This window comes from Canis lupus, chromosome 30, assembly GCF_003254725.2.
Source record: "Canis lupus dingo isolate Sandy chromosome 30, ASM325472v2, whole genome shotgun sequence".
Lineage (NCBI taxonomy): Eukaryota > Metazoa > Chordata > Mammalia > Carnivora > Canidae > Canis > Canis lupus.
In genome coordinates this window covers 2,409,053-2,423,219 of record NC_064272.1, presented here as the reverse complement: position 1 = coordinate 2,423,219, position 14,167 = coordinate 2,409,053, and the positions used below count along the sequence as shown (strand labels likewise).

General features: G+C 44.6%; 1 protein-coding gene across 4 annotated transcripts in view; it reads left to right on the top strand.

Moving 5' to 3' along the window:
- The window catches only part of SCG5 (secretogranin V), a 54,293-nt gene extending 42,046 nt beyond the window's left edge, over positions 1 to 12,247 (top strand). For 2 of the 4 annotated variants that reach the window (XM_025473300.3, XM_035708856.2), the window contains exons 4-6: positions 1,225 to 1,334; positions 7,892 to 7,945; positions 11,671 to 12,247. In XM_025473300.3, coding sequence (XP_025329085.1) covers positions 1,225 to 1,334; positions 7,892 to 7,945; positions 11,671 to 11,766 — 260 coding nt within the window. In that variant the 3' untranslated portion in view covers positions 11,767 to 12,247. Of the gene's footprint in view, positions 1 to 1,221; positions 1,335 to 7,891; positions 7,946 to 11,670 lie in introns of all 4 variants that reach the window. The other 2 variants (XM_025473299.3, XM_035708855.2) reach the window with 1 other exon arrangement.
- Positions 12,248 to 14,167: the final 1,920 nt, after the last annotated feature.

Here is a 14,167-nt window from a genome sequence, read left to right as displayed (position 1 = left end):
ATCCCTTTGCAAAAGGACTCTCTTTCCTCCCCCTAGGCCTGTGCAAAATTCATAACCTTCCCCATGCCCCCCACCCTTTTAAGCTATTGTCCAAAAGCGCATTAGAGATAGGAAAAAAGGATTTATTTTCAGAGCGTCATTTCTCATAATGATAGGGCCTAGGTCAAAGCTGCAACCAAGTGGGATGACCTTTCTTGGATTTGACAGAAAGACGTGCTTTATTTTAAGAGCAGTCATACTATACACTGTCAGTTAAGGAGAGATGGAGGGAAGGGAGCTAAAGCAGAGTGGACCTGTTGTGTGTCACATGTTCTGTGTGTGATCATCTCTGTTCCTCACAGCTACCCAGTAAGGTAAGTCCTTGATTCTGCCCTGCTCATAGATGGATAAATGGGTTTGGAGGGACAAAGATAATCTTCCCAAGGAGTTAAGACCACCTGTCACTTATGAGCTAGAACAGAAGCTCTGGTCGGTCAGACTCCAAGCTTACACCATCACCACTATAACATACTTCCATCTATCTGGTGATGTTGTTCTTCTTACATAAGGCACTTTCTCCAAGAAGCTGACATTGTTTCTGAAGAGCTCACCCAAGAGAAAACACAGTGAGTCATTGGAATGGAAGTATACCAGTTAGGGAACAATTTGCTCTTATAACAGATAAAAAATTATAGTGGTAACACAATTAGAAGTTTATTTCTCTCTCTTGTGAAGTCCTGCCAGAGGTGGGTGAGGGTGTGGCAGGGATGGATAGTTCAGCAACCCAAATTGCCATCTTTCATCTTGACACGTGACATTCACAGTTGCCCTGGTCGGCAGCATGCAGCAAGCAGAACAACAGATGGGGGTGGGGGGCATAGGGGATGGGAAGGAGAGGGGACCATATAGGAGGTTTTTATGGGCCAGACCTAGAGGTGGAATACATCACTTCTGCCCACGTTCCACTGGCACAAACTCAGGCGTGTGACTCCACCTGCTTGCAGGGCAAGGCAGGGAAATTAGCTGTGTGCCGAGTGGGAAAGATAAGTGGGTTTGGTGAGTAGCCAACCAGTCTCTGCCACAGGTGGGAGGAGGAGTGAGAGTTTGGGATGAGCAAATTAGAGAGGGCAGGTGATGTGGATAGATGCTGACCTTTGGTTGTCTAGTTGTTTTTAAGAAATTAACTCTTAGAATGACAATAGATGCCTCGGCCATTCCTCAAAAGTCTTTTGCTGTTTGCAGTAGATGATGGATGTCTAGAGAACACCCCTGACACAGCGGAGTTCAGTCGAGAATTCCAGTTGCACCAGCACCTCTTTGATCCAGAACATGACTATCCAGGCTTGGGCAAGTGGGTAAGTCTAATCTTGATGATGAGTAGATTTTACACTTTGATAGTCTGAAGCTACTGATGGCAGAGATGAGCAATGTGGGTACGGTGAGAGAAGACAAATTGTTTTAGAAGCTGATTTTTTTCAGAAATCTCTGATTGAGAGGGAATTTAAGTAACTACCAAACCACATTCATGTCTAGGATACAATATACCAGCCTATGCCAAGAGTCAGTGACCTGAACCCATCTTAGCAGCTGTGATCTCTGGAAGCTTCTACTCTGGTCTCCTACACAACCTTGGTTATAACACATCCTACCTCCTAAAGCCTCACCAGTGTTTCACAAAGCTCGTATAGGAAGTACTTGGGTATGTGCGGTGGGGTTCTTTGGTTAAAAAAAAAAAAAAAAAAAAGGATACTGAGAAAATTTTCAAATTATATCTCTAGACTGAGGGAGATGATCTCTGCAGGACCAAGGAAAAATGGGGCCAGAAGCTTAGAAGCAGATGTATATAATTCTGTGAAGAATTCTGAAGAAGAAATTTCCCAAAGTGTGGAGCAGTGAGCTTGCTGTCAGCAGCAGGCAAGAATCTGTAACTGTCCATGAGAGAAATTGTAAGCCCTTGGAAGGAGACATCATCACCATTTGGCATATGTTTGTTCAAAACAAGTTTTGTCCATCCGATGGTGCTCTTCTACTTGCCAGCATCACTCATTCACCTGCCAGCGTAATGAGGGAAACGGACACGGTGCACTTGGCTTTAGCCAAGCGCTTGATGAGCTCTTCCACGACCTGCTGGAACAGGCGGGGAGGCACAGCCTCGCAAGACAGCATCACCAGAGGGGAGTTTGTTGATGCATCCGCGTCAGTGGGGAGAGTGACTTCACGTGGTAGCCTGCGTGTCTCAGTGCTCTCCTACTCTGCATCTTTAGGGACGTTTGTAATAAAAAAATAGAGAACCTGTATTTCTCAGATTCACCAGGGATGACCCAAGAGTCAGAATTCAGGAAGACCCCAGCGGGCCGGAACAGTGAGTCAGGCAAGGTCGCAGCCCGACGGGGTTCCAGCCCTGTCCTGTGGCCCAACCTCTGCAATCAGATGCTGAAGGCCCATGAGAAAAATGGAAAAACACTAAAGAGTCAGGAGGTGGTGCATCTGTGGTGTGAGTGAATGAGCACATATTCTTGTTTTGTTTCTTAAAGTCCACATAGGAGTGAGATCATACAGTTGTCTTTCACTGACTGACTTGCTTCGCTCAGCATAATACCCTCTAGTGCCATCCACGTCGTTGCAAATGGAAAGTTGTTTTGTTTTATTATGGTTTTTTAATCTGCCTCAGCCTTTCTAGAGCTATGGGTCATTGCTGGCAGCTGACCTTGCTTCCTTCATTGCGGGGGCTATCATACTCTTAGGACTAAAATCTGCCCTTCCTTTTAGACTGTCTTAGAGAGAAATGCCTCTCCTCAGGAATTACCACTTTGATTTTTCCATTACCTTGCTTTAAAATTACATTGAGCTGATTCCCTCTACCTTTAATGTGTATACATTTCCCATCTTAAAACACCAAAGCAGTTTTAATTTTGCTTCCTTCCTCTTCTCTGTCATAAGCAGTTCTGTTAGAGAAATTTGGTTTATGGAGCCATTCTGAAGCCTGCTAGTAGAATTTAAACACATTGTATTACATAGGCAAACATCTGTAGGTTCTTGCATAGGAGACTGACATCATCAAAGTTTTCTATAAAAGAGATTGTTCTGGTGGCATATGGATGGAGAGTAGAGAAAGTAGAAAAAGAACAGACTAAACGCAAGAAAAAATATATGGAGCAAATCCAGTTATGAAGGCCACGAACATAGGGAATTCAGTGCACCTCACTGATGTCATGAGAACCTACGACATTTCGAAGGTTCCCGGAGAGCTGACTAGGACTGGTGTGTGGCCTACACGAGGACACAGTGAACCCACCATAGCACTGTCCAGCTTCATGTTCTATCTCTCTCTTGAGCACCAGCTGCAATTACTGGCAAAGAGAGCAGATGAGGGCAGAGGAACACCCAAGCCCAAGCCTTGCATGGCCAACTGCGGGGAAGTTGAAGGCAACACGAAGTCTGAGCTGAGAAGTTACACGGAAGAACTGGTGGGCTGGTAATAAGCAAAAGGAAGCAGGAGAGAGACTGAGAAAAGTCTGAGTGAGGGCAGAGAGCCCTTTTGAGGAAGCAGTTCTCTCGTGCCTTTCCTTGCCTCTTCTTGAAAACCTGGACAGATGACACTGACAGATCAATGACCAGGAACAAGGTTTGCACACCTTTAATCATCTGGGATCATGTGTTTATTTAAACTTCAGTTTCTGTCATTTATTATCTCATTACCACCGGGCAGTGAAACACGATTTGCTTGATCTTTATGTAGAGGTGTGAACTGAGGACCGTAGCCTTCCCTTAACCGAGGGGAATTTGTTCCAAGACCCCCGATGGATGACTGAAACTGCAGAGAGTACCAGGCCCTGTATACACTGTTTTTTCCTATACATAAATGATAAAGTTTAATGTATAAATTAGATGCAGAGAGAAATAAACAACAGTAATGAATAATAAAATAGAACCATTATAACAGTATACTGTAATAAAAGTTACTTGAATGTGGTCTCTCTCTCTCTCAAAATATCTCTATTGTACCTGCACCACCCTTCTTCTGGTGATGAGGTGAAGTGAGGCGAATAACATGGGCATTGTGATGGAACAGTAAGTGACCACATGTCGGAAGGAGGGTCGTCTGCTTCCAGACCGTGGTTGACCACGGGTAACTAAAACCAGGGAAAGCAGAACCGCAGATAAGGAGGGAACCACTGTATGTCTTGCTCTTCTACACTGGAATTGAGAGGCCTTCCTTGCTATTTATACAGAATGATGGTCTCAAGCTTGTCTGAAGCTCAGCCACATTTTAAGTTCACAAAGTAATGATCTTACACAAGAGAATGGTGCACAACACCAGGATTCCTTACATGCTGGTAACGTTTGCCTGTTTTTGACATTAGCTGGAGTTCAGCTGGGTCTTTAGCCATGATTCATATATTATAAATATCAGTGTCTGTCTTGTTTCCTGCATTACTTTCTCTTTGTGAATGCATCAAGACACATTTGTTGGGATGCCTGGGTGGCTCAGCAGTTGAGCGTCTTCCTTCGGCTCAGGGTGTGATCCTGGGGTCCAGGGATCGAGTCCTGTATCAGGCTCTGTGCATGAAGCCTACTTCTCCCTCTGTGTCTCTGTGTTTCTGCCTCTCTCTCTCTCTCTCTCTCTCATGAATAAATAAATAAAATCTTTTTTTTTTTAAAGGCACATTTGTTAGATGCACATCACGTGCCTTCCAGGCTCTCTGTTAAGTGATGGGAATGAAGATGAAGAATAATGGTCATTGTATTTTATTATATGGTAGTAAATAGTAATATTTATCGAGCACATACTATGTACCAGACAGTGTGCTAAATACTGTGTGTGAATTATCTCATTCGACCTGCCCATCCCTGGCACTCCTTCTACAGATGAGACAATGTAGGCTTGGAGGTGGTGGTGAGTAGCCTGCCCAACACCACAGAGCTGATGATCAGCAGAGTTTGGATTTGAACTGAACCGTCTGACTCTAGGAGTTCTTTAGAAATTGGATAGATTCCTTATCTTTTCATGGCTCATGCCTCATAATGTGTCCTATACATTGGTCCTGTTGAGTCCTGTCTAGGACTGGCTGTCTCTCAGACACTGTGTGCCCCCAGCATTGAGTGTCTAACCCAAAGGCTGGCTACTGTAGGGTGTTAGTCTCCCCCGCCTTCACACAGCAATTGCTCATTGAGAGCGAATGTCTCTCCTTTCTAAGTGCTGTTCATATCTTTTCATCCCCTTGCTGGGATGACTAGGGTCTTTTCCTTCCCTGGAAGCAGCTGATCATGGCCAGAGCCTGAGCCAAGAAAGAAATGGGCAACAAGGACCCTCTCTGCCTTTCTCTGTCTCTCAGGATCTCAAGCCAGCCAGAGAGTAGAATGGCTTGAGTTACGCCTTTCTGAGATGTGCCTCCTATGTGTTTCCCATCTGGAGACACATGATGCCACTTTGTCCCAGAATTGGTGGTGACCTGGTCTAAGTGATGCCTGCCAGGTTTCTCAAGTGTAAACTTACAATTTTTTCCCTTTGAAATCCATAATCTATGAGGAGATATGTTCAGACTATAAATGATCTGTCCCCGTTGAACTTGCAGCCAACAGCTTCAGTCTCCATTGATGATAGGCGCCAGAATCAGTTATAACAATGGTAGTTGTAAAGTGGTGATTTTTAAATTCTATGACTCATTCTACATTTACTGGCTGGCGCTCTACTCTAAACAAGAGTCTCCCCTCCTCCCCCATTTATTAATTTTTGCATTTAAAAATCCGTTTATTTTTTAGCACTGTGGATTCGTGGATTCCTGTCATGACTTATTTTGGTGCTCAAACTGTTGTAGACTGAGCCGGGGGAGGTCTCCATGCCGCCTTCACTGTCCTTTTGACACGTCTCATCACTTTTTGAGCACGTTCTTACTTCGTGGCACATTTAGATATTCCAACTTGATTCATCCATTGATCCTCATGCTTTCCCTGCCCTCACCCTGGAATCAGATGCTCTCTGAGAAGTCTCCCTGGTTCCATTTAAGAATGGAATTTGAGACCCAGATCTGGGCGATTGTCCAAAATCTTGATGGCACAACAGAAAGCCCTTTTTGTGAACTCGAACCTGCTACTCACATGGAAAACAGGCTCACCACTCCCCCATGCCCACCCCATCTACAGGGAATTGGTGTCAGGAGAGGGGGCTGCCTTCTTCTGGTTCCTTTTGTCTACTTCTCTTACGCACCCCGACCTGTCAATCCTTGCCTTTCAATCCACTCCATAGCCGGCCTAGTCAGGAATGCCGGCCCCTTTCAGGCAGGTGTGGGAAAGCATCCTCCAGCTGGTCCGAATGCTGGCTCTTAGGAAAACCCAGCGATCATCTCCGAGAGGAGGACCCTCTAGACTTTGTGCTTTTCTTTTTGAACCAGGGCTCTTATCCGTACCCTCTGCCCCATGACCTTCTAAAGGAGATGAGCTAAAATGATGCTGCCGTAGCCATCCTGCTGGTGCAGTGGGACTGCCCCTGCCCTTGGCTCTAGCCCCAGGCCCCCTGCACTCCCACCCACTCAGGCAGCGGAGCCCGAGGATGTGCAAGAAAAGCCTCAGTTCTGGTCCCCTGTCCCCGGTGTTGGCACGAGCTCTCAGACGTTCCCAGTGCGAGAGGACTTATTACGCCCACAGAGAGGCAACAGCAGACGACAAGAAGGGGGCGCATGGCAATGTGCTCAGTGTTCGAGGGTGCGATGTGCACGTCTGCCATTTCTCCCTTCCAGTGTTAGGTTGACCAGCTTCCCGCGTGAGCAGCAGAGGCCCCTTCATGCCCTGGTGTCCGGCTCCTGCATAGTTGAGGGGGGCAGGCCAGATGCATTGTAAACTGTGGGAGGGGTGGATTTTAACGGACATGAAAATTATGAAGCTCATTCTTGGCATTTGTCATTTTCATTTCCAAATCTACCATTAAAAAAAAAAAATCTCTGTATCCAAACAGTTTAGAGGATATAAGTGTTGTATAAACTTGTTCCTTAACAGAAGTTGGTTATCTCTTTGAAACAACAAAAAAACCAATGTCAGTGTATTTTATTTAGAGTAAAATGAGTCATCTCTTTTATACATTATCTCCTTCTGATTAAAAAAACAAACAAAAAAGCGACACAAATAAGTCCCCCCAATGTCCCTTCTCCTATTCTGCCTTCAGATTAAGTGTTCTGTCTTTTATAATCCCACAGAAGAGAAATCTGTGGAGCATGTGTCTGATATTCTAGAGCTCATTTAAGTCCACTATGTGTTTGAAATGCAACAATATGTGGAAACACTTATACAAACCGTGGTAACAGAGCCCTTTTTTTTCCCCCAACATAGCTTTCCCTCTGCCAAGAAGTTTTTTGGCAGTTTTTAAAAGGTTCACTCTATTAAAAATGTTATAGACCAAATGGTTTTCCGATTGTCTTGACTGGGGGCACCGACTGAAGCCGCAAGAGGAAAGGTTGCAGAAGTCAGAATGTCTCGTTTATTTACATAGAGGGTTGTTATTAATAGTCAGACACTCCTCCAGAGAACAGTTTATGTGTACGGCTCATAACAAGGCAGTTGGATTCAAAAGTAAAATGAGATAAAACTGTTTGTTTTAAACAAAGGCTGTTCAAAGTGAGGAGCTGAGTTTCCAGTGCCCCTTGTGTTTTAGAATGTCGTATTTTCCTGTTTATGTGATTGTCGGTGACACTGGTGTGCCTCGGGGCATTGCAGAGAACTTTATTAAAAGCTACAACCGCCACCAGCTTTTCTCTTGTGGTCTATCTTTCTGACACGATATGCCTTTCATCTAGCTTTGTTTCCAAAATATGTGTATGCAGATATCCAGGGGGACACACCAAGTATTGCTTCTAAAATAGACATTCACCAAATTTGATCCATACTTCTGCATTTGTGTTTTCTTCTCTCCCCATTCTAGAACAAGAAACTCCTTTATGAGAAGATGAAGGGAGGACAGACACGAAAGCGGAGGGTAACGTGCGGCCGGCTGGGCTGTTGGTGGGATGCCTGGAGCTTTCTGAGTGTAACCCTCAGTTGTTGCAAAAAAGCAGAAGCCTTTCACATGCAGCAACCCTGGGAAGGCAGGACCAGGGTCCTGAGTAGCAAGGGTTGCACCCTTGGTTCCTGCAATGGCATGACCACGATATAGCACATGCTTTATAGTGGAGCGCTCTTCTGTGGTCCTCCCACACTCCCACTGCATTCGAGAAATATGGGTTGCATCCCTCCCACAGATGTGGGAATTCAGGGAGCACGTGAGGGTATCTTTCCTCAGAGGAGCTCTAGGCCACTGGGGGCAACTGCTCACACACCTGCACCAATTCTATAAAAACACAGGACAGGAGCAAGGAAGTGGTTGCTGACCTGCAAGCTCCAGACAATGCTTCTGAAGGAAAGTAGGGGCAAAAGATGAGATGAACAAACCTCATTCTTCCTACATACCCTCTTCTGCACCTCGCCAGACCGATGTAAAATCTACTAGATCTGTTGTATTTGTTCTCTGACTGGTGAACTGGTCTCAGGCTTAGTTATTCACCATCTCAGGGCTGCCCATGGTGGGGCATTGGTCTGGGTATCATGCACTGAGCCGCTGGGTATGGCCTCCTGTAAAGCTGAAGGTCAAGTTTGCTTTGAGTTTCCAATGCATTTGATGGCATGAGACTGAGTCAGTGGTCAGTGTTGATTCTGACAATCCACTAGTGCCCTAGTGGAGTGAAGGGCCTGGCCACCTGCCTCATTTTTCTGATTAGGTGGAAGAAGATGTTAAAGTCCTGCTAGTCCATAGCAAGCGTTGCCGGATAGTAACCGCGTTAGGTAACTATACTTGCCAAACCGTATACCCAAGGCCACTGACTGTGTATTTAGAACAGCAAGTGGCCTGGATCCTGGCATCATCTGGGAATCTGGACAGTGGTAGTTGCGGCCACTCTGCATGGTTTGGCTGAATCCGGTCAGAGTGCTGGAGGAAGTGTAGATTTTCTGGATGCAACATTAATTCATAGGCCCCCGACGCAAGGTTCCAAGCCCGTGTGCTGCCTGACAAAATACACATGACACGAGGCCAGTTTTCTATCGAGAAGCAGTTGTCTGGAAACATCTTCTTTGGGAGAGCTAACAGGATTATTAGGGGTTTTTCTTGGGTGATTACAGTTTCCAGTGGCAAATGGTGGCAGAAAGGGTCTGAAGGATGTAATGTGGTCTTGAGAGAACATCAAGAAATTCTATTTCAGAAACTCAGAATACACATAATTTACCAATAAGATGGCTTGAATATCTCCCCGTGGCACAACAAGAACATTCCCAAATAAGACCAATGACTGACCCAAAATGAATAACAGGATGAAGCTTTAATTGTTTCTATGTCCTGGCTCACCATTCCTTCTGGCCTGACTCGGATAATGACCATGGGTCAGGATTTAGGTCATTTTTCCGTAAAACCAGTGATTACCAAAATTCAGAATTCTGGCTAGGACACACGTTACAAAGGATTGTATGTTGGCCTCAATTTCCTCCACATAGGAAAGGCTTACGATTTATGAAAATAAGGGTCATTTTGACCCAGTGATATCAAGTTCTTCCTGTTTCTCAGACAGCTACAAAACCCTGTGGTCCTGCTATAAATCCTGGCCCCCTCAGGACCGATGGGAAAACAGAATTTGTTTCCCTGCCATGAGGCCTCAGGTGATGCTTCCACTTGATTGAAAACTTTAATCACCTCCCCAGGTGCACCAGTCACCAAGGGTTTCTCCAACAAAGCTCAGTATCTGCTGTGGATTTCCAAAGGACATTGAAAGCAGGAATCTGGTCCCAATGGGTCTTCCAGTTTTGAAATGGAACAAGTGTTCCCTTCTGTAACCTAGCCAGTATCTCTCACCCAAGAGAGAAGAAAAATATATAAGTGCCTTGAGTTCTTCAGTGGGTAATTGAAATCAACTCTCACTCCTAGTATTCCTCTTAAGTATAAGATTCATTACTAATGAACATTTATCAAAAAAAGTTCAAGTGATTACTCCTTTTACTTCCCCTGCCCTCCAGCATTTGACATTTTCTGCGTCTGAGCAGGAGGACTTGGTCGTGTGGAAGTCCCTTCACCAAGAGGTTCTCCCTGGACTTACAAAAGACCCCCAGGTGGTTTTATGGGACTTTTTGTATTTGCTCAATCCAGCAGAACTCCAGGTTGCTTCATGAGTAAAAGATCAATTCCCCTTTGAATGATCACCTTTGCAAACTTTGTTAAGATGCATCTTGTTAATATTTGAGATCTACTGTTTATCTTAAACAGTCTATTTGAAGACTCTATTTCATATTCGAAGAATATGAAAATCTCATACCCTTTTTAATAACTTGGAATTTTCAGAATACTATTACTAAAAAACAAAAAAGGTATTTTTGATGTTGAGTAGAATTTTTCAGTCTACATTTGCATCACCTCCCTGGATATTCCCATGTGACCCTCTGGAGTAAGCCAGCCCATTCCAGTGGACACTCTCTGATGTAAAAAAGTATTTTCGTTATTTTAAATATTTTAAAGATGTCTTCCCAGCAAAGTACTGTGTTTTTGCGACATGTCTCTTTTCAGATGTGAAGACATCCATACTTTGTAATTCTCAGCTTGTTTGCAATGCATTTTTACTGGATGAGTGGGGCCTTCCATGATTCATGCTTTTAGCTGTGAAAATGTGGAAGGACATTTACAAATACTACACTCAGGTTCCATTCCTTCTCTTTTGGAGAATGACCTGCTCACCCTTCAAAAGAGCCAAGGCCGACCAATGTCCCATTGGCAAGAGAGACCCACCTGTGAGCTGCCGCAGTTCATTCCCCAGGGACTTGGGATTACTGATCATTTGTAGCTACAGCTTCTTCCTTATATTTTTGTTCAGTTATGGGAAGGTGACTTCAAAAAAACCAATATCCTCCAAAACTTTTGAATTTTTTCCTGCTTGCTAAATACTCTGTTGTAAAGCTCCAATTACTAGTTCAAATCCAAACCTCAAAAAATAGATATGTATTAGAGAAGGACTGGAAAAACCTTGACTCATTCAGAATAGCAACCGATGAAAGATTTCAGACTGTGAAGTCCTGAGTCAAAAATAAAGGCACCTTGTGTCTAGCTTACTTCTTTTCTTTAGCTTTTGAACCTGACTGACAGAAGGTGGAAATAATTACTAGGGCTGCCGATGAATCCCCTTGAGGTGGAATACCAGCATACAAGAACCAATACAGCAACGGGATGTCCCAGGACCAGTCTGCAGATGCCGATTCCTGCTTGGTCATGTTCTGTCGTCGTCTTTAGAACATTCTTATAAAATATTCTCTCTCCCACTGAATAAGGCCGTAGAGTAGTAACTTTATGTTATATGGGGCTTGGTATCTAAGTTAGTCCCCAGAATTTATCAGCTGGCTCACTCCAAATCCTTGTGCCAAAAAGCAGGAAGGGGACAGATTGCATTTGATAAAGAACTCTTGGGTTGCGTGAAAGACACAATGAGACACATCTGTCAGGGAGAGTGTTTCTCGGGCCACTGAGGCATTTGGTAGGTAATCATTTGGTAGGTGGTAATCATTTGGTAGGTGGTAGTTACCACTGTTACCTTGTTTTTGACCCAATAGGGCCGGAGGCCATTGTTACTTGCACCTTTTGTGAGATGTCTGTATCTGATGTTCAGGTGTAATACCAGACCGTGTTTTTTTCAGAGTGTCAACCCATATCTGCAAGGACAGAGACTGGACAACGTGGTCGCAAAGAAGTCAGTCCCTCATTTTTCAGATGAGGATAAAGACTCAGAATAAAGAGAAGATGCTGGTAGAAACCCACACCGCCGGTTAGGTCTCGGTACTGCTTATGTGCACGTGCAATTAGAGCCCCTGTGAATGGCAGCATGTTTCTAATTTAGACTAGTATGGATGAAAAGCAGCTGTGTTTGATGTTGCATTGTCCTTTCCACTGACAGCTCTGCTTTCTACTAAATTAGAATAAGAGCCTTTTTCTTTTTAAATGTGGATCTGCGATGGGCATTGAAATTAAAGTGTATATATCAACAACAGTAAAAAGCAAGGCTATGAATGAAATGTCCTCAGATTTCTTGCAGCTTAACATGGTGTTTTGGGCTGCACTCTTTTGGCCAAGTATGTAAAAAACTGGCATTTGATTTTGATTATGTAGTTCACCCAGCCCTTGGGCGTCGTTACACATCAATAAAGAAGATTGTACTCAAGAGGAGGAGCAGACACATTTCACTTGGCTACATCTTAATAAACATGTATGCAAGCATTGGCATGTGAAGCTTTTTTATTTAGATCATTATAAAAACAATTTATTTTTTTACTGGAACAAACTCACAGATATGATCTTATCTGATCTTAACACTAATACTGTGAAGTAAATGGGGACAGGCGGCACTGTGTCTGTTTTACAAATGGTGGGGCTGAGACTCCTGGCCTCTGTGGAAAGTGGAAGTGATACAGTCGGTACATGGTAACTGAGGTCTTTGCCTCTGAGTTATTGTTGTTTATGCAGCAAATTTTGGGTTGCTGCCACCTGCCAGGCACGGGGCTGGGCGCTGTGGGTGCATCAGTGACTCAGGTTGACACCACCAAGGTCGTAGGGCAGCAGAGCCCACAGTCTGGGTCACAGAGCATCTCCTTGTGGGCACCGAGGAGGTTGGTCAGCTCCACACTGCTTTGAAAGTGTGGAGCAGCAGATGCAGTTGCGCTCCCCTGCCTGTTTCTGAAAAGGGGTGCAGTTTTCATTCAGCCTCGTCCTTTCAAGTCAGAAAGTCAATTCAGTGGAATGCTAGCAGGATTCAGGGCACCGGTGAGATTATTTCCGTGTCCTTTACCGCTCTTCACTGTAAGGAAGTGGCCTCGATGTCCTGGTCTATGGAAGGGAGGCCGCAGTGAGAAGGCACTGAGGGAGGAAGATGGATAGTCTTGGTTTAAATTTAGTGACTGCACATGAAGTCTAAACGTCAGTGACTCATCTAATAGAAACAGACTGACCGTCTTTAGCTAACACGTGAGTCCGTTGTTATCATTTGTAAAAATCGAGAAAGGCACTGGTACCTTTTTCATAGCAGGAGACATTTTTTCTAGAGAGCTTCTGTGGGCAGTGTGCCCACATTTCACAGCATGACATCGGAAGCGCCGTGGCCACCGGATCCCCCAAGATGTTTCCCTGTGTCCTGGAGCCGTACGAGCTGGGGGGCTTCCCCGAGGAAGCTTGTGTTTTGTTGGCATCTAGTTACTTTTCATATCAGTTTTAGCTCTCAAAGAAAACCAAAAGATATCTCTTTTTCTGAGACTGGACAGAAGGAAGGCAAGGGGGCTAAAAGCAGATGTTTTGAGTCATGGAGAAGGAAGCACAGGTGATGCAGGAGGAGGTGAGGTCACTGTGCCCCTGTTGGGCTTGTCTGCCCTCAGATGCACTCTCTGCTCTGTCGTTCTAGGAATGGCAGGCTGGGTTTCCAAGGCTCTCTTGTCAGCTGAGCTCTCTGCTCACATTTCATGTGAGGTCACAGAGGAAAGTAGAAGGTGAGAGAAGGGGAAGCAGCACGGTGTTGTGCATCCTCTCCTAGTAGCTGCATCTTCTCTGAGGGCCTGTCTCCTCTAGGTGAGCATGGCCTCTGGCCTCCAGCCATGTTGCCTCCTCCCCTGGTCCCTGCAACATAAGGAGGCCATGGCTTCTGCCTTATTGTTAACCCCTGGGTTATTTAACCCACTCCTATATAGCTTCCTGGCTCTTCCACCACCTGGGCAACCAGTTTTCTATATTAAATTCCTTCTGTTTGAAATCTTTAGAGTATTTTCTGTTTTCCTGATTGGACTTTGCCCGATAGAGCCATCATCGGAAGAATCAAGAATTAAGTACTGTTAGAGTCATCATCAGAAGAATCAAGAATTAAGTACTGTGAAAAAAATTTAGAGTGACCAATACGGGGAACAGATAGGATGGTGCTTCTCAATCTTTCATGTGACTATGATTCACATATTGTTAAAAATGCACACTCTGAGAGGCCTTAGATTTTTTATTTCTTATAAGTTTCTAGGTGATGCTGATGCTGGTCCAAAAACAAAATTGGAGTAGCACAGAAATAGGGGAGTAGGAATGGAAGTGGGTGAACTGCACCAGGAGATCAACTCAACTTAGTCTGAATTTGTGAAGGCCCTGTCAGCATGGCCACTCTCAGTGACT